The following is a 27,339-nucleotide window of genomic DNA, read 5'->3' as shown; positions in this document are numbered from 1 at the left end:
ATTTCCAACAACTAACGATTCTTCGGCATATGGATTTCCTTCTTGTCATTGTGCACCACATTTGGAACCATCTTTACTCAAACCTTTCTCCTACCTAATTTGTCTCTGATGTAAGCGGATTGTTATGGCCAGAAGCTTGGGAATGAGCATCTGTGAATTGACAAATCTGGACGATTGTTCGCCTGCTTCTATGCAAACTGGTGAAGGACAGTGCAGCCACAAGTAGGTGGCAAGCACTTCATAGCAGAATGTTCAGGTAGGGGGGTAGCTTGTCCACTCTGTAAAGCAGAATAGGCAGTAATATGTGGCATATCTGATGGCAGAGTATGTTGCTGGTGCAGGTTCCAGATCAGACGACCTCTACACGTTCCCACGTTGACACAACAATGTTTTCAGTTATGATTGCAGTGGCACGGGATCATCAAGGTTGGTCTGTGGATAGAGGGAAATGTGTCACCTGGTCAGATGAAGCACGTTACAGCACATCGACAGTCGTGTCCAGATACACTGTCATTCAGGCAAGTGTAGGCTCAAAATGTACACTGTGCCACGGGTGCTGGCAAAGGAAACGATTACTGTGAGGGCTATTCACCTAGATTTCAGTATGACCTGTGGCAGTAATCAGTAGTACCATGATAACTGTGGACTAGGGGAACATTATTGTGGACCACATGCTTCCCTTCATGCTTGGTTTTTCTGTCCATGGTGATGGCATCTTCCACTGGAACAACTGTCCGTATAACAAGAACAGGATGGTTCTACAAAGATGTGAGGGCATGATAATGAACTCTCATTCATTTTGTGGCTACCAATCTCACCAGATCAGAACTGGTGGGAACACACCTGAGACACTATTGACTCCAGCTCCACACCCACAATCAATTGGCCCATAATTTACAAGAATTGTGTGACCAAGGCATAGACATCTGGTGCCAAATGTGTACCCAGGGCTTGTTGACACTCTGCTTTATTGCATTCCAGACGTGGAGCGACATGCTCTTATGTGAATGGTCATAATGTTTTGCCCCATCATTGTAGGTAGAAGTGTTAAAGATGATCTATAGCTCCAAAAACTTGATGTATGCTGCTTTTGTTGCTAGTATGGCATGTATTTTGTATGGCAGACTATTAGAACAGTTGAGGAACAGTAAAATATGCACCAGTCATATCCGTGGCTGCAACAGCCAAACAAATTAGCTGTTACAAAGCTCTGTAGCATCATTGTGAAGCAAGATGAGAAGATGTGTATTGTGGTATAAGCTCCAGATTTCTTCGTCACTGTTGTTAAGGAAGCTGTCACCAAGCTGTCTCCATAAGAATCTTGTGAAATCTAGGGCTATTCAGAAAGTAGGGAACGTTTCCGACTGACGCTGCTAAGCGTGTGCCGATCTCATGTATTTTTTTTATGTGCGTGCTCGGCAGCTCAGTCAGCAACCATCCGTGACAGTGGGAACGTCTCTGCATGACTTCCTCCCCCCCCCCACCCCCACCCGCCCCCCCCCTACCCCCCCGAATTTGAAATGTGCGCTGCAATCAAAAATCCCGCCAGTTGTGAGGAGCATTCTGTAATATGGTTTTTGTTGGCAAAAATCCTAAAACCTATAGAAATTTATCGTGAACTGTGCAAGGTGTACGGAAACAATGTAATGGGTGAATGTTCCATCTGGAAATGGTCCATTTGGTTTAAAAATGGCCAAACCAATGTTCCTGATGAAGAGAAGAGTGGATGCCCAAGTATTGTGGCTGATGATCTTGTCACTAAAGTTGGTGAAACAATTTTGAAAACTGTTGCTTCACAATAACAGTGCATTCGCTTTCTTTTCCACAAGTTTCGCGGTCTTTGTTGTTTGAAATTTTTACTCAAAAGCAAGGCTACCACAAATTTTGTCCGTGATTGGTGCCCAAAATGCTTATAGAGCACCATAAAGACCAGCAATGGATCGAATCGTAACTGGTGACGAGACTTGGGTGAAAAATGTCAATTGCGAGACAAAATTACTGTCCATGGAGTGGGGCACACAAGGTCTCCCAAAAACAAAGAAAATGTTTGCAAACCTTGTCAGCAAGGAAGTTGACTGCGACAGTGTTTTGGGATATGCCAGATGTGCTTCTTATGGATGTTCTTGAACGTGGAGCAACCATAAATTCTGCCCGGTACTGTCATTTTGCACAGCCTTAGAAGAGCAGTTCAAAACAAATGCCGAGGAAAGCTGACGTCCAAAATTTTGTTTTTGCCCAACCTCACACGGCAGACTGCACTAAAGAACTCCTTGATTCATTCAAATGCAAAATTTTCCCTCATCCGCCCTACAGCCCTGATCTTGCACAAAGCGACTTCCATTTGTTTCTCAAGGTGAAGAAATGGCTTGCAACGCAGCGCTTTGATGACAACGTGGAACTCCAGATGGGCGTGACTAACTGGCTGAAGTCTCAGGCGGCAGAATTTATGATGAAGGTCTTTCATAGCTTGTCCCCCACTATGATAAGTGCCTCAATGTGTTTGGTGACTGTGTGGATAGGTAGTATGTCAGTCGCTCTTTCAGATGTATATAATAAAAAGTATTTCTTGTACTTTTTTTTTTAAATGCCAAAGCGTTCCCTACTTTCTGAATAGCCCTCGTATCTTTTATATTGTAAATAAAAATGTAAGTGTTCATTTGTTCAACATTGTATATCTCCAAAAGTTCTTCAAATTACCATGAAACTTTGAGTCACTGCTCCATTCAAATGTGCATGTGTTTTTATATACTTGCTGGAGTGCTACATAATGTACAAATATATATGTAAGAATTGCAGGGGAAATCTATAAAAAAATTGTAAATATTTGTTTTTTCATAATATTAAATCTCCAAAAGTTCTTCACAAATTGCTCTGATATTTTGACACAACATAGCCTTCAAATATGTGTGTTTTTGTACTTTTTTTAAAAAAATGTGTAATACATAAAGGGGGAATGTTATTACCAAACATCTAAAAGTTTTTGACCTATCTACTTCAGATTTTTATACAGTACCCTAAGGAACATTCAGACAGACATAGCCTATATATTTTTAATACATATGAAATATATAAACAGCTAAACGTAGTTACCAAATATCTCAGAAAGTACTCCACCGATTTACTTCAAATTTTTACATATTACAGTGAAACATTGTTGGCAAACAGGAAGCTATATTTATGGCTTATCAGCACATGATAGGAATGCTACAGATTCAGAATTTGCAGTAACTATAACAATGGCTCAGAGTGGTGAAGAGGAGATGGATGGAGAGGTGGGAGGAAACTGACAGAAAGTGGGAAGGAGGAGATGGACAGAGAGAGAGAAAGGGGGGGGGGGGGGGAGATAAGGATACATATCCAATCCCCATACATATTAGAAATGTGTGCTCTCTCTTTTCTTTCTTTTTCACTTAATGAGACAGAGCTACAGCAATTTGAGTGTGGAAACAGCTGGTAAACAATAAAAAGCTACAGAAGCTATCTAACCAAAACCTAATTATGTGCTTACAAATGTTTAACCAAGTTGATGTTTCCATTTCACAGTCTGATTGGAGTCCACACGGTGAGTACACATAACAGCACACCCACAGCTCGTGAATGTCAGCCATTGAAATTTTGTACATTAAACGGAAACAACTAGCCTGAACATACGTAACCTCACTATTAATCAACTGTGCTGAGAGAACTTGAGTTATGGTGTAACCCAGGTTTGGTATCTGATACTCAGTTTATTACTGCTATGATGTCCACACTTCTAATTGGTATTCTTTTGTTTGGCACTGGTAGGACTGATTCCAAACATATTGCGTGTCACTGGTGGTCTGTCGAGGTCCTCGGGAGAGTGTACATCCTCAAGTTTAACTAATCTCATCGTCAGTTCCCGTGAGATCTCAGTCCTGTCACTCTATTTTCTCGAAGTTTTGAGGATGTACTGTCAAACCCATTTATATGAGCGGTCCTTTTCTATAAGATTATCTTTGTGCTATTTATTTTATTATGCACCCTTTTGTGTGGTCTCCCACTGCATAACAAATTTCTTTACTATGTTGTAAGTAATTATTTGTTATAACTATTTATACATTTTTGAATAATGTTCTTTTAATCCATTGTTGTTTGTGCTATTTCAATCTACCACAAAAAAACAGGTTTGACTGTATGGAGCAAAATTTCTTTTGTGTTTATTTATTTATTTATTGATATTTTCTTGAATACTTAGCATTTTCCTTTACATGATAGGAAGCAAAACAATTTCTGACGTGTAACGTGAGCCCATGAGGCTTATGTGTCAAATTTGTTGTCCTAATTTTTTTTGTTTTTGTAACATACATGGTGCCTTCGTCATTCATCTTTGTTGGTTTTGGAGATTTGTGTTGGCTGGTGCAGCTTTAGCTGCCCTGAAAATCTATTGGCTGAATCTACTTCAGATTTTTACACATTACCCTAAGGAACATTCAGACAGACAGCCTATATATTTTTAATACATATGAAATATATAAAGGGTTAAACATAGTTACCAAAAATCTCAAAAAGTACTCCACCGATTTACTTCAAATTTTTACATATTACGGTGAAACATTCACATTAGATCTCAATCTTGTCTCTCTATTTTCCCAAAGTTTTGAGGATGTACTGTCAAATCCATTTATACTGCATTTTTATGTTGATACAGTGTGAACTTGTTATATAAAGCACATTTAAACATCTATAACACCGCTTTTTTCTACAGTTTTATAGTTTTCCTCTGTGTAGGGTAGTAACTAAGGAATCGGTCTGCGCAATCTGCTCCCATCACGTATTTGTTATAATCCAGTACAGCTTCAGGGTTTTGACTCATGCGATTGGTTTTTCTGTATATTTTTTGTGTGTCTACAAAATTGGCATTATATGTGGTAGAAATTATTCGTATCATTTTTGTCTTCAATGCTCTCTATAATTGTGCCAGTACTTCACAATTTTTTTATATTTAGTTCCAAATAAATTTAATTTTTCATTCTTTAACATTGTTAGAAATCTGCCGTTTAGTCACATCATTCCATAAACCCGAATTTTCTTTGTAAGCAAATGTTCTACAAGTTCTACACGGTTGCAGTAACTATCCATGTATAGATGGAGCCATTTTCCACAAACATGTGTCATTAGTTTCATCACTGTCTCCTTTGAAGGCTGTTAAATGGTAGAGTATATTTTCAAACTATGGAAAATCCAGGATGGAATGTTACAATATTATGAGAAGGAAAGTTGCCACTCACCATATAGCGGAGATGCTGACTCGCAGATAGGCACAACAAAAAGACTCTCACAATTACAGCTTTTGGCCATTAAGGCCTTCGTCAACAACAACAAACACACACACACACACACACACACACACACACACACACACACAGAGAGAGAGAGAGAGAGAGAGAGAGAGAGAGAGAGAGAGAGAGATATGTAAACGCAACTCGCACACAAACCTGCAGTCTAAGGCAACTGAAACCATACTGCGTTTGAGAATTGTGCTATAATTGTGAGAGTCTCTTTGTTGTGCCTGTCTGCGACTCAGTGTCTCCACTATATGGTGAGTGTCAACTTTCCTTCTCATAATATTATAGAGTATATTTTGAAAGAGGAAATACATCCCATTATTAAACTGCACAGCATCTGGAAGAGTATGCCATATTTTGTAACTTTCTATGGCCTATAAATTTTGAAATGTAGTTGTTCATGTCAAGATATCATTCCTTCATTGATAAAAATATTTTGACCAAGATTAAAATTTTTTTTAACTTCTTAGAGAAATAATCAGTTGTAGTTTGCACCTTGAAGAGTCAATCGGTGTTGTCCTGTTTATTATTGGTATCTTAAAAATGCTAATATTCATTGAAATCTGTTATGAGACATCATTTTGCAAAATATTGGTGGTTTCCAATAACAGATTTGTTTACCAATAATTGTCCACCTTTGGTTTTTTTTTTATGATTCACATCAGAATAGCAAACCAAAAACATTTTCTAAGTTTGGCTGCCTTCACATCTACAAACTTGACACTTTTGTTATTTGGCTTCCTCCCTAAAAATAATTTAGTGACATCCTCAATCTTCTGTATATTGCTGGGAAATATGTTAAGACCCAGAAATCCTTCTGTTTCATTATTGGTCCTCGATAAATCAACATCTGATCACTCACATTGTGATCTTCGTTTGATTCTTCCGTATCACTTGGCTGTGATAGTGTTTGTTGAATTCTCCATGTACATATTTCAGAGTCATTAGAAGATTCTGCTTCACTCTATTTTTCTGGTGATGTAATGTCTTCTACTTCTTTGCAAACCCCGAATTCAACTGGAATATCAAACAACGTGTCAGTGCATTCATCATGTATACCTGTGTCTTCTCCTTCGTTTGCCCTTATCAAAGAGCATGAGTTTTTATAAAAACAGTGTGCTGAAGTGTCTGTACCTTATTCTGCCTTGACGCAGAACACATGGAGTATTGGTGTTTGTTTGATAGTGTTGATCATGGCACCACAGTTGTCACCAGTGCTTGCCAGCTTTTTCTGTGCACAACACAAATCTGGTGCCAGTGGTATTTGCGTGACACAAACATTCTGCCAGCAGCGTCTGCCCGATAGATGTTCGCATGACACCAACATAGTTCCCCCAGACAGCATTGTGTTAAAATCACTGTGACCAGAGTTGAAATTGGAATGCTTGCACCAAAATCATAAAACTAGTGTACACTGAAATACATTTTTGGTGCTGTCAGTTGAACTGTGGTACATGGAAAAGTGGGAAAAAATTACTATCTACAACATCCGATAAAGACACATAGGTCATTTGTAAAATTTCACTGTTAAGAAACATTTTTCTGGTTGGTTATCAAGTCTGCATTTTATATTCTCTCTATTTTGGCCATCAACAGATATTTTGTAACCCAAATAACAAAGCCCATTATCTCCTTTTTGTGTTTATTTCCTAATCTAATTCCCACACCATTACCTGATTTAATTTGACTGCCCTCCATTATTCTTGTTTTTCCTTTGTTGGTGCTCATCCTACATTATCTTTTCAAGACACTATCCATTGTGTTCAACTGATCTTCCAAGTCCTTTGCTGTCTCTTGACAAACTGCTATCTACATTTAGATTAAAATTACTTAATAGTTGACACTTTATGGCCCAGTGCTGGTTTCCTCCTATCAGAGCACTCAGTCATGCCCAAACTGTTCGCCATTGCCAAACTGCAACATGCCACAACAATTGGTCAGTTCATGTTGTCCGGCTTTCTTTCTTGTTATGTTCAGATCGTGACTCATGGGTTTGACCCTATAGTTTCGTATTTCATTACACATGGTAGCCACAACACACACACACACACACACACACACACACACACACACACACACACACGGTTCCAATGATATACACACATTTCATGCACAACACTAACAAAATACTACTGGATCCTTCCAAACACTTGTTGCAGTTCAGTGTCACATATCCTAAGAAAGTTCATTATCAAAGTTTCAAGAACTGGCTTTAAATGTTGGCTCTAGAAATATACTACAGCCCCCTATGTATTGCTGACATAGGGATCATGAGAACAAGATTAGAATAATTATTGCATTCACAGAGGCATTCAATCAATCATTCTTCCCTCATTCCACACATGAATGCAATAGGAAGAAACTTTAATAACTGGTACAGTGGGACATACCCGCTGCCATGAACCTTACAGTGGTTTGCAGAGTATAGATGTAGATGTGAAGCTAAATTTTTAAAGGCCATAAATCATCGTTGCCATGGGAATATACGTATCATAAATGAACAGTTGTATGCATAGTAATGTCGTAGTGCAATGGTTAGCACATTAATCTGTTGTGCAGAAGGTCATAAGTTTGAAGCTTGTGAAATACAGCAGTTTTTAAATTTCTAAATCCAAACAAAATACTTACATTTTATTTTTATTCAATTAATTGAGTTAAACATATTTTTTTAAAAAATTTATAATACTTTGTGTGTCATTTTCATTATCACTTTGCACTTATTTTTTCTTCCTACCATGCTTTTTTTCATTTGAAATATGCCGGCTTCATCTATAATGTACAGTAAAGTTCTAACAAGGACTGCTTGTCAGTTGGTAAAGCAGCGTTACGTGTAACTCGTGTGAGGATAGTCTCAGCCAACCACTAAAAGACAGTGAGAAATTACAATTTGTTTTTTAATGCTCAGACTGAAATTTTTCTGTCTTGAGTTTGCCCGTAGAGGTTAACTTTAGTGACTGTGAACAAAGCAGTCATGATTTTAGTTCTGCCATTGATTGCTAACTGCCATTTTCTTGGATACATTGCACATTGCAAGATTGTGGTTCAGCTTAGGACATCAGTTTAAATTCAGGACTACAAATCACATCCCGTTGACAGAGTATCACGCATTTGTGTCATACCTTGTGGCGGCTGCTTCCAACATTGTTCCATGTTACACGTTAACAGCATTTGCAAAGTGGCATGCTGTGTTGGTGGTTCACCCGTAACAGAGCGGTATGTGGCAGCTGATTTGGCAACTCTGTAGTTGAAAGTGACAGACGTCAACTATCAAGTGATTCTAATCAGACTGTAGCAAATTCCAAAGAGAGTGTGGCAGTAATCACTGTCAAAAGGTTTCCCTAAATTGCTATACAGACCCACAATCTTTTCTAGCTAGCACTACATTTAATTTCAATTTCACAGTTTCAGATCGACAGTAGAAAAGCACAGTTCCAGCTGGGGAACCTGCGGAGTCAGTTTCAGCAGGAGGGTGGGGGAGGTGAAGAGATGGATCTGGTGACTGGGGAGGGCCAAGATGCCCTCCCAGTCTTGGAGGGGGAGGTCTCGTCCTCGACGAGCGACGAGAGGGGGGCGGCGGGACCCGACCCCCTGGTGCCACCTCCGGAGGCCGGCGAACAGATGGTGGTGTCCGAAGCCGGAGTGTTTCCCCAGCAGGGCTTGGAGGAGCAGGAGGTGGAAGAGGAAGTGCTGGATGGCTCGGTGATAGGTGACGTCGTAAGCGGGGTGCCGTCGCTGTCGCCGGACACGTCCGAATCTGCTCTCGAGTTGTTGTGCCAGCCATTTGAGCCCGGCCAGAGTGGTTTAGGTGATCTTACGGTAAGTCATTTTCATAAACGTACATGTATTGCAATTGAATGTCACATAATTCGATATATGATGTATTACTCACTATTTCCGAGACTACTCGCAGGAGGATGGTTGATCCGAGTATCTATTTCGACAGAAAACTTTTTAAGATAATGGGTATTCACTTGTTTCTGGTCTCCGCCAATATTAACTTTCAGTACTCGGACAGTTTGGTGTCCGTATGGGTCTTGTGTAAATGTTTTCATGTTCTATGACCACGTGCAGAGGAAATCCACTGCCCAGGAGTGATATAATTTCATTTTCTATTAAGTAGTGTTACTGAAGAATGCAGTGTCATCTGCTAGTTAAAAGTTGACAAAGTCATTACAAACTGAGGCAATTTGACTTCTGTTGGAACTGCTACTCCAGTGAGACACTACGTTGAGAGGTTTCTTTGAGTGAATGATTAGTAATTCACTTTTTCACACATTATTGAGGAAGTAACATTAACTGAATTTTCCGTATTGTTTGCTCTTAAAACGGATTTTTAGCTTCTTAGGCTATGGTCCAGTGATAATTGTACACACAAAATGATACGTGAATTTGGTAGAGTGGACTAAGCATAGTGTACTGCTCTTCTCACCTGTCGTTTACATTTTGTCCTAAGGCGACACCCCCCCCCCCCCCCTCTCTCTCTCTCTCTCTCTCTCTCTCTCTCTCTCTCTCCCTCTCTCTCTCTCTCCCTCTCTCTCTCTCTCCCTCTCTCTCTCTCTCTCTCTCTCTCTCTCTCTCTCTCTCTCTCACACACACACACACACACACACACACACACACACACACACACACACACACAAAATAATGGTACCAAATCGTTGCTACTAAAGATGCAAATTCAAATTTATCAAAGGAAAAAAAAGTTACTTCTCTCAAAGGTCTAATTGTTGTTATGGTACTAGTAAGAGGCGCTGTATGTATCGATTAATATTGAGACACATGTAATGAAGGAGTAAAATCATATAACAAATTTATGAGACTGTACAGCCCTTTATTTATGAGACAAGTGCTAGGTAATTTCGGTATAGCGGGAGTATGCCACCAACCAATCCTTTGAATGTATGTGCATTTTAAGGAATGTTCATCTGCTGATAAAATGTGTATGACAGTTTAAGTGATTTTTTTATGTATTTATTTTTTTTCCCCCAAACGGTTGTGCTTATTTCGAAATTAGTCACAGTAGGAATCTATACAATACAAGGAATAAAAAATAGGACACCAAAAAGAAAAAGCTCAAGAATTTCATCCCTAAAAGTTATCAAAATGTAGTCTTTATTACTAAAATGCTAACCTGGTACCAGTTGCAGCTTAAGGGCAACAAAAATTCAATTTTCAGTATTTCACGTAATTATTAACCAAATTTAAAATGCTTTCATAATCTATTAATAAAGAGTGTATCAACACAGTATTTGAGAATGAGAGTGCTTAGTGACTTCCAACAAATTTACTCATAATTTCAAACCTTTACGAAACTTTTTCTTGTTAACACCCCACACAAAATTATGAAAGGAAAACTAGGTATCACTTACTATAGTTTTGCTGTTCATGCAGTCGGACTTCAAGCATCAGGCATGATATTTTGATATATTTTACTTTATAAACTTTATTTGTAACACAGTTTGCATACAGTATCCGTGTATACCACTGAATGTACCTGCAGAGTTCTATCATTGTGTGACACATAGCTCTGGAGATATGACATCGTAAACCCCGAGACGTGTGGAAAACTGGCTTTTGGTTAAAACAGAGCACAAATTACTGATTTTATATCCATCCAGTATTTCATGACGACGGCACTTAGCGACTTCTAACAAACTTAAAGGATAATGTCAAACTGTTCCTGAACTTGTTCTTGCTTGCACACATAAAGGCAGATATTCAACACATTAACTCATTTTTAAAGTAAATCGCCTTTTTCAAACTGTTTTATATACAGGAGTTCAATTCAGTAAAGAAGCGGGGTTTACTGGTTTAAAACTATGTTGCCTTTCTGTGACACATTTATCGATTTGGAGTGCTTCGAATTGTGTTATCTTCCCGCTTTTCATAACAGCATGTACAACATGTGGATCTGTGTTGTACCAGTGGTTTTGTGTTAGAAGATCTTTTGTAAAGCAGAAAGATGTCATTACCCAAAGTAGCTGATGTAGATAATCATATGACACAGAATGCTGGCTTACAGTTAAATGACCAAACACTACTTTCTGTTTCATTAAGTTTTAGGTATGAAAATGTTACATTACAACAGTAAATTCGAATGTATTTTTCATATTTTGTTAAATATAATGATTTCTGTGTAAAGTAAAAAAGTAATTCTGTCTTGTGTAACCATTGTGTATCTCGTCATTTACTGTAATGGTATGAGTAATATCTGTGTAAGTCACATGTTCTGTAGCTGTGGTTGTCACATTGGGTCATCAGTTGGTGATGGCCAAAGAAGCTGAAAGCCGTTTCGTGATCAACTTCCAAAGTGTTTCCATTTTAGTATTATTAACGAAGTGTCGGTGGTGTCCTCCAGCATGGTATTGCCTGTACTTTCATTGTGACAGTTTGATGCCATGTGAAATGCTCTTGAAACATGTTGTATTCATACATTTACAAATACTATTTCTTGGCATGCTCATTTTTGTAACGTGATTGGTTGAATACCTCTTACTTGGTCATTTATTGTTCTCGCAATTTCCCCCACTGCTTTGCCAGGATTCGTGCTTGGACTTCATTGTGCACCTGCAACCTGAATGTCAGGTAAGTGTGAGGTATTATACTTTTCTGTATGTGTACAGTAATAGACTGAGTCTGAAACAGATATGAAAAAGAATGTTATGTATGTTTGTTTGGTGAATATTTATTCCGTAGTCGTGCTGCATGTGACATTGGTAAATTCTTTAGAGGGTGAAGTGTCCACATCCGTTAATGTACCTGAGAATGACCGCACACTCGAAGCTTGCTAATACTGCTTAATAAAAGACTCATTTAAACTAATAGTCTAGTGGAAATGATGTGATGCCTACTGTTAATCTGCTTCTTCAAGAAGACAATTTTTTATACACTGATTATGTACAGCGAATCACAGGAAGTAATAGTTCCCTTGGACACACACACACACACACACACACACACACACACACAAACAAACTTATGGAGATGCATATCAATTTTTTATACACTGATTATGTACAGCGAATCACAGGAAGTAATAGTTCCCTTGGAAACACACACACACACACACACACACACACACACACACACAAACTTATGGAGATGCATATCTCTTGCACAATTCAGTGTTCTTCAAAGTTTATCGGATGACTCGCACAGTAGCATAGAACACTGTTTGTAGATTTGGTTAGGAAGTACGTGAATACAAACCACACTCCGTGTATCTGTTTACTTACAGTTCATTTACTGAAAGCACAATGGCTGATGGAGCGGTGTGTGAAAACAGTAGCTAACAGCAAAGTTCATATCACAACCCGGAAGAAAACCTCATAGGATGGGGTTGTCATCAATAGATACGAGGGAGAGCTAGCTGTAAACACCACCTGGTTGCAACAAGTGAGGCAGTGCCTGTCAACGTGGCCCCTAAATCTGTCTTAAGTGTTTTGCCACACGACCTGACTCTGGCGGGCGTATCCTTTCGTGCTATACCTAGCAGACGCGGCGAACTTATGTGTAATTATGTTGATCAATTTGTCATATTGTGAGGTTACATAAGTCCATTTGGAAGAAGTCATTTAATTTTTCATTAGAAATGGATCAAGAAAAACAAAGTATAAGATGTTAAAAAAGTGAAGAGAAGTAAAAGCCAATTTAAGTCTAGGATATGGGGAGAGAGACAAGAAGCAAAAAGCTGTCAGGAGTTATGGTGGACCATGCAAGATACATATTATAATAATAAAAGGAAGAGGAAAAAATCAAATATGGTAGGTAAAAAAAAAAAACAGGTTAGATGTGTTGCTTCTCATTTCAGATCCTAAACAGGAAAACACAAAGCATAAGGAAGCCAGTTAATTGTATCAAAGGAAAATTTAATTAAGAAAACTGGTTAATTTCAGGCAGAATTGATATCAACGATTTACCTTCTGGGGGTGATTTGTGTAATACTACCAATATGCTCACAAACTGTCTCATCAAAATATCTGGGCTCTCCTATGTAAAGCAGAAATGTCACAAGAGTCGGACCTGCCAGTTTAAATGAGGCAGGGAGTAGTGTTGTCAGTAACAGCGCAGTGTGTCAGTCAGGAGAGCCCCGTGACTTTGAACGTTGGCCAGTGATTGGATATCCCCCGATAACAAATCTGCCAGGGGCATTTCAGGCCTGCTAAAGCTGCCAGAGTCGACTGTCGGTGATGTGGTTACGAAGTCGAAATGCGAAGGAACAATTGCAGCTAACCAGAGACCGAGCAGAGACCGTGTAAGGATAGACAGGAACTGTCAGTCATTGCAAACTGTTGTAGGAAATCGCACAAAGAATTCGTGAGGCAGTTACAAAGAACGGGGTACAGTGCTTGAGTAGCTCCTTGTAAGCCACACATTTCTGTGCTGAACACTGACACTTGAGGTGGTGTAAAAAAGAGATATGACTGGAAATGAGTGATTTACCATCTGGCAATCCAATGAAGGGTTTGGGTTTGGTGAATGCTCGGAGAACATTACCTGCCATCATGTGTAGTGCCAGCAGTGAGGAACAGAGGAGTTGGAGTTATATGTGGGTATTTTTTGTGGTTTGGATACTATCCTCTTACTGTGTTTAAGAAAATGATAAATGTGGAAGGAAATAAACATATTTCATTGCATTGTGTACTGTATACAGCAGAAGAACAGTTCAGAGACTAAGATTGATTGTATTGGTGTGACAGCAAACCCTGTTATAAAGCAGCAGCTATTAGGCAATGGTTTCCTGAAATGGACTGACCTGCCCAGAGTTCTGACCAGAATCCAGTGCAATACCTGTGGGATCAGTTAGAATGTCATATGTGCTTCCAAATTCTAGTGTCCGTCACCACCACCTCTTCTGGTTTCATCCCTAGAGGAAGAATCAGCTTTTCCCCTCAGATATCCAGCTTTTCCCCTCAGATATCCAGCTTTTCCCCTCAGATATTCAGCTTTTCCCCCAGGTATTCAGCTTTTACCCTCAGGTATTCAGCTCACGTACTTTGGTCAGGTAGTGTGTAAAAGTAAAAATAAGATACCTCGGAACTTTCAGAAGTGGGTCTGAATAACCTGGTCTTCCTTTTTAACATTTCTCACCCATTGCTTTCTCCTTCTTGAGGAAAGAACTATTAGTTCCAAAAGCTAGCAAGTTTTTAACTTTTACTTTTATCCATCTCTATCGGCAAGATTGTTGGAAGTATTCGGCACCGACTGCACGGTAAGAGATCTGATAGTGCAGCAGCTGAGGCACTCCCACAAAGTCTTGAATGTGCAGTCAAAGAGTTAACAGTGCAACCAATTGCTTCTGATAACCTATATTCTTGTGGTCATATTGTTCCACATCTGTATAGCAAAAAAGTTGTAAATAGTATTAATTTACGAATTCTTTGCTGCACCTTAAATGTCTTCTAATATTATGGTCAGGAATGCTTATTCTTTCTCTTCAATGTTTATCTTGTGTATCCTTTTCTTTCTTTCTCTGTTGTCACAAAATCGTCATCCTCTTCTTCTAAAGGCTATTCCTTGTCGTTGCAACCATCCTCTCCTGTTTTGTAGTGCCCGTTTCATTTCCTGATAATCTTTGTCATCTTGTTACTTCCAGTAGATCTATTTTCTTTCTCGGCCTCCTCTTGGTTTTCCATCACAGAACTTTTCCTTCCAGTATGCCTATTAAAAACTTAATTGCTTCTCAATTTAAAAAGAAATTGTTAGCACTTGCCCGCGAAAGGCAAAGGTCCCGAGTTCGAGTCTCGGTTGGGCACACAGTTTTAATCTGCCAGGAAGTTTCATATCAGCGCACACTCCGCTGCAGAGTGAAAATCTCATTCTGGAAGTTGTTAGTCCTTTCTGTATTGTTACATTGCTGTTTTCTTCTGTCCAGCTGGTCCACATGAACCTTCTCCAGAGCTATATTTACATCACTTCTATGTGCTTTCTGTCCATTTTTAACGGTGTCCAGATTTCACAACCATTGCTTTAAAATAACCGATAGTTAAAAATGTGCATATCATATGTTCAGCATTTTCAGCAGTTTTGAAAAAAAAGTTGAACTTAAAAGGCAAAAAACAAAACTTTGATAGTAAGAAAATAAAAATTGAGGACATATGACATACAGATTGAAAAAAAAAATTGCTAATTTAGTTATTTATGCATCTTAGTTACAAAAGACAACTGATGCAGCGTGGAAAATATTGTAACAGTTAAACATGCCTTCAATGAACAAAGCTGTTTAGTACTGAAAAAATAAAAATGATTTGTCAAGAAGTTCGTCTGATGTGCCTTTGTATGTGGCTGTGAAAGCTGTGTCGTGTAACTGTTTTTAAATTTTTTTTAAATTGTACATTTAATCATCCTTGAATTGGCAACTGGTGAACTAGTGGCTGTGCTTGTGTTAGACAACTAAGCCCATTGTCTGGGGCTTGATCTGTAAGTGTTTGTTATTTCTTTTGGCATAATGCTTAGTATATGTTAAAAAAGTTGGCCCATCATTCACACTCAGAGCTAAACCTTAGGCTCTGCTGTAACTGACTGGGTGTGATAGTTTCCAGTTTAGAAGCAGCAAAGGGTGTACCACTGACGGTTCTCAGTAAAGTGTTCAAAACAACTTTTTGTCAAGCAATACTTTAGTTGTAAGTAAATGCCACTCTCCTGCTCTGAATGCATTTTATAACAACATCTTTTACATTTGACTACTCGTCTTTTAAAGTACGTGTTGTGTGTGAGCATCCCCTGTCACTTATTTATGACAGGTGGAGGGCCCTTCAGTGGAAGTAGCGACCGTGGAGGAGCTACTGTCGGAGGACGGCTGCAACATTGACCCAGTGCTGGTGGGTGATAGTGCTCTGGATGATGAGAGTGTCCTCATCAGCACCACTGTGGGGGAGGCAGAGCTGGCAATACTGCAATGGGGCGAGGGCGACGACCAGGCCTGCGAGGAGGTGGTGGCCACAGCCGGTGCCATTCCTACCATTGGCTCAGATGCACTCCTCTCCGACGACTCGCAGCAGTCACTATCGAGCCAGCTGCTCGGGCGGGGAGACGAAGATGGTGATCCGGCGGTAGTTGCTGCCGGTATCCAGCATATGTCCGGACTTCCACCAGACAGCACTACTGCCCCAGAAGCCAACAACAACACGTGAGTAGCCAGTTTGCTCAAATACTGGGTTTAAGATTTTTTAAATCATTGTATTGACCAACAAGGATTGTGTAACAACTTGAATTCCTCTTCTTTTTGTTGTTGTTTCTATTATTATAATACTCCTTCGTCTTCTCTCCGTGTTGACCGTTCCTGCCTTCTATCTCTGTTGTTCCTGATTTTATATTTTTCTTTCCTTGAAAGCCTTATAAATTTAGTATTTTCTCCTTAAAAAGTTTCTTATTGTTATTAGCATTTTTTAATGTTTTTATTTCTTTCTATTCTTTTCTTGTGTCTGTAATCTGTGCTATCATTGTCTGTTTCCAGAGATACAGAAATATTTGTTTCATTAGCTTGTACTCATTTGTTTAAGCATCCCCATAAGACTTCTGACTGGTTTAATGCAGCCTGCCATACTTCCCTCTCCTGTGCCAACCTCTTCATCTAATCCATCCAATGTTTTCAGTTATCAGTTGGATGTATTCCTATCTATGTCCCCTATACTTTTTATCTCCTAAAGCTCCGTCAGGAGCCAGGAATGTTGTTGCTTGATTTCTTAACACACACCCTATCATCCTATTCCATCTTCCTACTAATATTTTTCACATATTTGGCGAACAAGCTCCGTATTCCTTATCTTACCAGCCCACCTAACTTTCAGCACCATTCTATAACACCACATCTTGTACTTCATCTTGTTCTATACTTATTTTCATCTACCGTGAAACCTCTATATAACGTTTTTCAAGGGACCACAAATTCTGAACACTGTATAGAGGAAAACACTATAAAGAGGAAGGCTTCCAAATAATAATTATAGGGCATTACTGAAGATCAGGATACCACTAATCAGCTTTGACAAATGGTGCCATAGATGACGTTTTAAATTTTCACAACATATGATATTCATTGCAAATGATCAATGTATCAACTGATTAGTTTTTTTAATTAAAACATGGGGCTCGGTAGGTGGATGGGTGAAAGTAAATGGATCAGTTTGTACAGTAAAAAGTTATAACAGATTCTTAAGATTGACATCATTCTCCAAAGCTGACAGGTGGTATCCCATTCTTCAGTTGACCCAATTATAGAATATTAGCCAAATTTTGTTTATGATATAATGAACATATTACATAAAAACACAGTAAATGGGAAAGATTAAAAAAGAATTAGTTACAAAAAAATTACTTTAATAATTAAATTATCAAGTGGAACTTAAATTTGCACAAAACTCTAGGAACCTAAGCAATCTGAAAATAACATACCTATGATTTTTTAAAATATTCAAGCAGGCTTGCTTGTTTTCTGTTTCTCCTAGACTCTATGGCAATCATTTCTTGCTCCAAATGAGCAAGTTGAACTACTGTTCCGTCCTCAAGTCTATGGGCCATCGTGTACCTCCTGAATGTTTCAAAGGCTTCAGCTGCCTTAGTATATGAGGGCACAGGGTCATCTTCCTTGTCACTGTCTCTTTCACTACCACTATTACTCTACAAGCTTCTCTCTGCAGTCAGCTCCTCAATACTTTGTACTCCTGTGGTTGCCACGTTGTCATCCACAGCCACAAAGTCCTCAAAAGTGACAGAATCACTGCCTATTAATTGGTGAAACTCTTGCAAATCACTTGCAACTTCTTCCACAGGAGCTGCCATCTCATTATCACAGAATCCCGCTTTTGTGAAACAGTTTTTAATAGTTTCAGTACTTACTTCCCTCCACGAGTACATAATTAAATTTATTGCCTGTAAAATGTTTAGTTTCAGTTGTGAGCTTTGCTGGCTTCCCGGTTTTCTTTGGTCCATCAAATTCAAGGCCTTTTTTTACAAGGGCTGTCCTATATTTAACCTTAAGGGCGTGTATTATGCCCAAGTCCAAAGGTTGCAGACGGCTGGTGCAGTTGGGTGGCAGGAAAATTACTTTAACATTTCTCAGAAAGGGTACGTCTGGTGGATGTGCCACACATCTATCCACGAACAGCAGCACTTTTCTTGTAGCACTCCCCATTTTGGCGTCAAATTCTCTTAGAAAACGTAAAAATATTTCACTCGTCATCCATGCCTTGGCTTTGTTTGTATATTTGCACGGAAACGTGGAAATGTTTTTGAAGCACCTCGGATTTTTTGGCTACTCGATAACCAAAGGTTTCAGTTTTTCACTGCCATCAGCATTTGTGCACAACAAAACGGTAAGATGTTCCTTGCTCTTCTTACCGCCATGGCAATTTTCCCCACGAAAAGTAAATGTCTCATCCGGCATTAAATTGAAAAACATGCCGGTTTTTTCAGCGTTATAAATGTCACGCAGTTAGTAGCCCTGTATCAGATTAGGGAGAGTCTGTATCCACTGAGCTACAGTTGGTTCGTCCACACTTTTACTTTCTCCACATTCCAATTTGTACACAACACCATGATGCTGTCGAAATTTATCAATCCATCCATTGGACGCCTTAAAATTGTCCATTCCTAACTGAAGTGATATTTGAAGCACCTTCTCCTTCAAAATAGTTCCGTTTATAGGAATGTTTGCAGCACGTGCTTGCTGAAACCAAGTTAATAAAACTTTCTCCATTTTGTCGTAAGTCGATTGTTTCAAACGCGTATGTTTTGAATTTCCACAATTCTCAAACACTTCCATTATCGACGATCTGTTTTTCATAATAGTGTTGAGTGTTGAAGGGGCCAGTCCCAATTGCTTCACTAGCTCCATGTGACTCACGCCAGGAGATGCCTCCACTTTTTTAATAATAGAAACCTTATCTTCCAGAGAAATATTCTTCTGCTTTTCACCCATGTCCACTGATGAAAGCTTTAAAAAAACATTATATCGAAGACACACACTTACTAGGCACACAAACTGTTTGCTGCTCAGCTCACACAACACGCTACTAAGTACTAATACAAAGCATCAACTGAAATGGCGCCAAAAAGATCGCAAGCAGAATGTGCGTCACATGTCACGTGACCGGGTTTTGTCGCTGACATATGAAATACGCTGAGCGCGGGCTTCCTGAGCCAGTGCAAACTGTGAAACCACACAACGGAAAACGATGTGTCTACATCCAGTCACTTAAACGTTATAAAGAGGTAAATAATTGACCAGGGTTCCAAAAATATGAGCGTTACATGGAGGAAACTGTAATATAGAGGAAACGCAGTAAAGAGGAAAATTTAACATTGTTTATATGGGCTTTTAGTCGGGACCGAAAAAAACGGATGTAACATAGAGGAAAACGTTATATGGAGGAACGTTATAAAGAGGTTTCACTGTAAGTACTTTTTCTCGGTCTTCTATTTATGTTCCCTCCTTGGGTTTAGTGAACATAGTATATTACTAATATTTCTGGTGCGATTACTTTTCCTAAAGCCAAACTGATAATGATCTGAAAGACACTGGGTTTTCCTTTTAGTCTTTGTGTATAACATTTTTGCCACACACACCTTTCCTTTTCAAACAATGGAAAATCCAGGATGAAATGTAACAGTATTATGAGAAGGAAAGTTCCTACTCACCATATAGCGGAGATGGTGAGTCGCAGATAGGCGCAACTATTATATATAGCTTTCGGCTTTCGGTCATTAAGGCCTTCATCAGCAATACACACGTGTGCGTGCGCGCGCGCACACACACACACACACACAAGGCCTTCATCAGCAATACACACGTGTGCGTGCGCGCGCGCGCGCGCACACACACACACACACACACACACACACACACACACACACACACACACCACAGTGTGGTTTCAGTTGCCTGAGACTGCAATCTCTGCATGTGTGCACATGTGCACCCGCGCGCATGGATGCGTGTGTGCGCACGCGTGGATGTCTGTCTATTGTTGACGAAGGGCTTAACGGGCAAGAGCTAAAATTGTGAGTGTCTTTTTGTTGTGCCTATGTGAGACTCAGTTTTCCTTTTGAAGTTTCTGTATAATATTCGTGCCAGTATCTACATGTACATCCATACTCTGCAAACCATCGTGAAATGCATGGCAGAGGGTCATGGGTCAGGCATACCTGTGAACTTCCGTGCTGCCCTTCTCTGTATATGTTCAGTATCCCCTGTTAATCCTGGCCCACACTTAGTAATATGATGCATGAGCTCATAAGCTGGTTGTGCAATAGTTCACACACTTATCTGCTCTTGCTCTTTCTGGGCATTGTGGATGATATTTTTCTGAAAGTCTAATAGTGTACCTCCAGTCTCTCAGGCTCTACAGACCAACTTGAATAGTCATTTGGTTATCTTTTCCTCCAACGATTTTTTAAATTCCAAAGGAATGGTATCAATGCCTTCCACCATATTGGATCACAAGTATTCTAACTCCCTGATGAACTCTAATAGGAATCCCCTGTGTCTTCGATGTCGACGTCTTAATTCTTCTTCTATCATATTATACCAGTTCCTCCCCCTCGTAGAGGCCTGCAGGATACTGTTTCCACATGTTTGTCCTCACCTCGACTTTTAACAGTGGAATTCCTGTGTCACTCTCATAGCATTGTTACCTTTGACTTTGTCACAGAAGATGATGTAGACTTTTTTGTATGCTGTATCTGTTCTTCTGACAATCTTTCCTTCTCCATTTTCTTCCCATTATTACTGCAGTCATTTCACCTTGACTTCCCTGCACTCCCTATTTATTTAATTCCTAAGCAAATAATACTGCTGTATTCCCTTTTTTTTCCCTGTACATTTTTGTTTTGTACATCCTTCTTTTGTCAGTCAGTCAAAATACACCTTCTGTACTCCTGGGGCATCGTGTGGTGGAGTGGGGTCTCCTTACGATGTGCTTACATCACCATGCAATATCTCCTGGGAGACTGCAGTGCTGTGCACCACACCATGGAGTCCCTCCTGGAGAAGTTCTATGCAAATGTACTTCTCAACAGTTGAAGTAGATATTTGGGATTTGGTGTAAAACCTTTAGTCAGTCAGATTTTGATGTTGATTCCACCTGAAAAATATATTCAAGTTGTCAAATGAATGTTTTGATTTTTTATCAGTTAATGCATGGTTAGTACACAAAGCTGTTAAAGAATACATGGGCTTTCTATTAGTAGCTTGGAAACCACCGTAAGAAGATTTTTTTGTGGTTTTTCAAGGCTTTCATCTGACTGACACTGGGGTCTAACTGCAAGAAGTTTCACTTCTTCCGAACAAACCCTTACAAAAAGTGTAATAATCCTGTAGATGAATATTTTGATGGCAGCAGAGCAATTATATAAAAAGAAGTTATTCTCTCTTTCATTTTATAAAAATGTAAAGGGTGCTCATTCCTTATACACTAAACAGTGGCATGTCGAAAACCCAGTGCATGCACAACCTTGGAGGTATGTGGAGTATCCTGAGCATTGAGCACACTCAAAGTGAAGCTCTGATCAAATACAATTATGTTGCATTTCTTGTTTTTCCAGCACTCAACTGTCACAAGACATGCCAAACTATACTCCCACTTCCCCTCCCCCCGCCAATCCCCATCTCCCCTCTTCACAAATGCAATTGCTCCTGAGTCTATATATTTGTGTAATGTTGTTGTTGTTGTTGTGGTCTTCAGTCCTTAGACTGGTTTGATGCAGCTCTCCATGCTACTCTATCCTGTGCAAGCTTCATCATCTCCCAGTACTTACTGCAACCTACATCCTTCTGAATCTGCTTAGTGTAGTCATCTCTTGGTCTCCCTCTATGATTTTTACCCTCCACGCTGCCCTCCAATGCTAAATTTGTGATCCCTTGATGCCTCAGAACACATCCTACCAACTTGTTCCTTCTTCTTCTCAAGTTGTGCCACAAACTCCTCTTCTCTCCAATTCTATTCAATACCTCCTCATTAGTTATGTGATCTACCCATCTAATTTTCAGCATTCTTCTGTAGCACCACATTTCGAAAGCTTCTATTCACTTCCTGTCCAAACTATTTATCGTCCATGTTTCACTTCCATACATGGCTACACTCCATACAGATACTTTCAGAAGCGACTTCCTGACACTTAAATCTATATTCGATGTTAACAAATTTCTCTTCTTCAGAAACGCTTTCCTTGCCATTGCCAGTCTACATTTTATATCCTCTCTACTTCGACCATCATCAATTATTTTGCTCCCCTAATAGCAAAACTCCTTTACTACTTTAAGTGTCTCATTTCCTAATCTAATTCCCTCAGCATCAACCGACTTAATTCGACTACATTCCATTATCCTCGTTTTGCTTTTGTTGATGTTCATCTTATATCCTCCTTTCAAGACACTGTCCATTCCGTTCAACTGCTCTTCCAAGTCCATTGCTGTTTCTGACAGAGTTACAATGTCATCGGCGAACCTCAGAGTTTTTATTTCTTCTCCATGGATTTTAATACCTACTCCGAATTTTTCTTTTGTTTCCTTTACTGCTTGCTCAATATACAGATTGAATAATATTGGGGAGAGGCTACAACCCTGTCTCACTCCCTTCTCAACCACTGCTTCCCTTTCATGCCCCTCGACTCTTTTAACTGCCATCTGGTTTCTGTACAAATTGTAAATAGCGTTTCACTGTATTTTACCCCTGCCACCTTCAGAATTTGAAAGAGAGTATTCCAGTCAACATTGTCTAAAGCTTTCTCTAACTCTACAAATGCTAGAAACGTAGGTTTGCCTTTCCTTAATCTAGCTTCTAAGATAAGTCGTAAGGTCAGTATTGCCTCACGTGTTCCAACATTTCTACAGAATCCAAACTGATCTTCCCCGAGGTCGGCTTCTACCAGTTTTTCCATTTGTCTGTAAAGAATTCGTGTTAGTATTTTGCAGCTGTGACGTATTAAACTGATAGTTCGGTAATTTTCACTTCTGTCAACACCTGCTTTCTCTGGGATTGGAACTATTATATTCTTCTTGAAGTCTGAGGGTATTTCACCTGTCTCATACATCTTGCTCACCAGATGGTAGTTTTGTCAGGACTGGCTCTCCCAAGGCTGTCAGTAGTTCTAATGGAATGTTGTCTACTCCCAGGGCCTTGTTTCGACTCGGGTCTTTCAGTGCTCTGTCAAACTCTTCACGCAGTATTGTATCTCCCATTTCATCTTCATCCTCTTCCATTTCCATAATATTGTCCTCAAGTACATTGCTCTTGTATAGACCCTCTATATACTCCTTCCACCTTTCTGCTTTCCCTTCTTTGCATGGAACTGGGTTTCCATCTGAGCTCTTGATATTCATACAAGTGGCTCTCTTTTCTCCAAAGGTCTCTTTAATTTTCCTGTGGGCAGTATCTATCTTACCCCTAGTGAGATAAGCCTCTACATCCTTACATTTGTCCTCTAGCCATCCCTGCTTAGCCATTTTGCACTTCCTGTCGATCTCATTTTTGAGATGTTTGTATTCCTTTTTGCCTGCTTCATTTACTGCATTTTTTTATTTTCTCCTTTCACCAATTAAATTCAATATTTCTTCTGTTACCCAAGGATTTCTACTAGCCCTCGTCTTTTTACCTACTTGATCCTCTGCTGCCTTAACTACTTCATCCCTCAGAGCTACCCATTCTTCTTCTACTGTAGTTCTTTCCCCCATTCCTGTCAATTGTTCCCTTATGCTCTCCCTGAAACTCTGTACAACCTCTGGTTTAGTCAGTTTATCCAGGTCCCATCTCCTTAAATTCCCACATTTTTGCAGTTTCTTCAGTTTTAATCTACAGGTCATAACCAATAGATTGTGGTCAGAGTCCACATCTGCCTCTGGAAATGTCTTACAATTTAAAACCTGGTTCCTAAATCTCTGTCTTACCGTTATATAATGTATCTGATACCTTCTAATATCTCCAGGATTCTTCCATGTATACAACCTTCTTTTATGATTCTTGAACCAAGTGTTAGCTATGATTATGTTATGCTCTGTGCAAAATTCTACCAGGCGGCTTCCTCTTTCATTTCTTACCCCCAATCCATATTCACCTACTACGTTTCCGTCTCTCCACTTTTCTACTCTCGAATTCCAGTCACCCATGACTTTGTGTATAGAATCATATAATAATAGATTAGTCTATGAAACAGATGTTGTCAAGAAAGTAAAATTAGGTCTACTTTATAAAAGTATTGTTATCTGTCAGTTTTTAGTCTTTTTACATGCTCAATGGGCCATACTCATGACAGCTCACCACGATGTAGACCATGTCTGTAGATTTACATGCAAGATACATTTTCTCTGTGAAAACATGGCTAAATGATGGCTTTTTACAGACTTGCATTTTTTAGAAAATTATCTTATTCTACAAAAAAAAAAAAATAGAAAATGTAAGATGGAATCTATGATTTTTGTTAATCTAAAAAAAGTGCTCTAACCACATACATTCTTAGTTCTCAGATATTCATTTGTGGATTAGGAATACCAACCAGGGATAATTTCATTATATGTTTGTCAGGTCTCCAGCCTGGTCATACATTCGTTTTCACATGAATTTTCAATGCTCCATATGGTCACCATCTTCAGGTGAGATCGCTATTCACTAAACCTCGCCAGAACTGATTCCTGCCATGAACAGTTGCACTTATATTCATCTTGGAGAACTAACGTGCCTTCTAGGTAAATTCTTGCTGCTGCCTCGTGATGCAAAGTGAACATACAGCGCATCTGTGATGAAAGCTGTGAGAAACTGTGAATCACTACAGTGTATATGCCTCTGCCACCCTAGTGAAAGACTGTTGTTTAATTTGAGACAGAACATGATTCCACATTTTACTTAAAGAATAACTCTCATCTCTATTTATAAATATTATCTACCACTCTAATTTCAGTCGATTCCTATAAGGTAGGGTCCCAATAGTGAGACACTGCACCAACTACCTGTGTCTCACTGTACATTATTCTGTGTCCACAAGTTATGCAGTGCTCCCCCACCACAGATTCCTAAGGTTGTAGTAATTGTGTGTAGCACAATGGCAAGGGATTCTGTAAATGCCGCTCTCTCTTAGTCCTGAAATACACTTTAATATTATGTCTTTGTAAAATCCTTCGTATCCTTGAAGGTATGCTACCATCATATGGTAGGAGAGCAACTGAGCTATATACGTCTTCTGCTGGTTTTGGCAAAGGTCAGTGTAGCCAGTTTGTCAGTGAAGCCATTGTGCATGTACACAAGCTTAAAGTTTCTGTATACAAGATGGCATCAGCTTCCCTCACAAACATCCTCAAGGTCCCTACATGTTGGATGCTAACTTGTTGCATTTGGACTGTGTCTTAAAGGACTTGATTGAAATTAGACTGTCATATAAAATTATAAATAGAGATGAGAGCTTCCTGTAAGGAATCCTGTTTTATCTTAAAAAACAACGGTCCTTAACTCAGACAAGGAGGCACATACTCCATAGTGATTCATCGTTTCAGCCAGCTTTCACCACTGGATCGCTGTGCCTTCACTTAGTGTTAAGGGGCAACAATAATAATTTCTCTCACAGGCACTGTTGGTTTTCCGCATTGTATAAAACTCTGTTGTTCGTGGCAGCAATCAGTTATGGTGAGATTTAGCAGACAGCATTCCCACCTGAAGATGGTCCATAGAAAAATCAAGTCGAGATGACAGAACAGTCTGGCTGCTGACCCGACAAGAATGCAATGAATTAATTCGTAGGGAAAGTCAATACATTCACAGGGACGATTTCAATTTGTTTTTAAAATTTCTCATTATTGGCCAGCAGTTTTAATTCACAAGGGAGGCTATCACACATTTTTATGACCACATATATTGCTCCTTTCTTTGCAATAGTACAGTTCTGTTGTTTATAGTGACTATTTTTGTTACTGTAATCGAATTAAAATTACTTGATGATTGACATCTGTCACTTGGCACTACAATGTTGCCACATCATTTACCACTCGGTTAAAGGCTATGCACAAAACCAGCAGGTCACTTCACAAGTACTAAAATGCTGTTCTTGTAATGCGGAGCACTCTTGGAAGCTGCTGCCGTCAGTTATGACAGGAATGTGAGATGCTCTGTCGGTAGCTGATTTTAAATGACCAGTGACTGAACTGAGCCAATCAACATGTTTTGTAACTCTGAATTTACACTTGTGTCGTAACCTAACCACAACCTCTAGATGTGCAACATATCCAAGAAAATGAAGGTCAGTCTGCGGCAGAACTACTAATCGTGCTTGCTTTGCTCACGGTGACTAAAGCTGATCTGTATGAGCAAACTCGAGACAGAACTTTTGGTGTGGAAGCTGACACGGTACCAACCGATAAGTGGTCCTGGTTGGAAGTCATTTACGATTTACAGGTGACACCAGCACATTCTAAATGAAAAAAAAAAAAAAAAAAATAATAGAGAGAAAAACAAAAGCAAATAAAGTCACTACAATTATGAAAATGCTGTGACAAATGACTAAAAATAAAAGAAATTACACTGAAACCAATTAACTGAAAATAATAATAAATATTCTTGATGATAATAATAATAATAATAATAATGTTGATAAAGATTTAAAAATAGAAAAGATATCATCCGAAGAGATTTAAACCCATGGCCTTCTGTCTCCCAGACTGTATCCTTACCACTACACTATTTAAGACCCTCAGATTATAGTGTTGTGTCTATAGAACCAGTTGCAACAATCATTTGCTGCCTACGGTTTCACACCATATGAAGTTTACCTACTATAAGCCGATCTCTGTGATGACAATTATCGAATATGTGAAATGGAATTGCATCTAGTGCAAAAGGATCATCCAGTAGTCTTTGGCTAGTGGTGTGTATGAAATTTGTGTTATTTTGTAACCATTGTTTTGTGTTTGTTGTTTTGTGTGTGTTTATCACATGTAATAAAATGTGAAATAAAAGAGCTGGACTCAGGATTCGGGATCCAAACAAAACAAGGGGGGAAAAAAAAAAAAAAAAAAAAAAGGCCAGACAAGTAACGGGAATGAACTGACCATTTG

The 27,339-nt window shown here is 39.2% G+C and overlaps 1 protein-coding gene across 1 annotated transcript in view; it reads left to right on the top strand.

Annotated features, from left to right (window-relative positions):
• LOC126209916 (titin-like) overlaps positions 1-27,339 on the top strand; it is a 285,842-nt gene that overhangs the window by 22,574 nt on the left and 235,929 nt on the right. The window contains exons 2-4 of the mRNA XM_049939036.1: positions 8,709-9,122; positions 11,847-11,891; positions 16,049-16,434. Of these exons, the coding sequence (XP_049794993.1) occupies positions 8,793-9,122; positions 11,847-11,891; positions 16,049-16,434 (761 nt within the window). The 5' untranslated portion in view covers positions 8,709-8,792. The remainder of the gene's footprint in view (positions 1-8,708; positions 9,123-11,846; positions 11,892-16,048; positions 16,435-27,339) is intronic.

Source organism: Schistocerca nitens, chromosome 10 (assembly GCF_023898315.1).
Source record: "Schistocerca nitens isolate TAMUIC-IGC-003100 chromosome 10, iqSchNite1.1, whole genome shotgun sequence".
In the NCBI taxonomy this organism is placed as follows: Eukaryota; Metazoa; Arthropoda; class Insecta; order Orthoptera; family Acrididae; genus Schistocerca; species Schistocerca nitens.
This window is presented reverse-complemented; position numbering and strand designations above follow the sequence as displayed.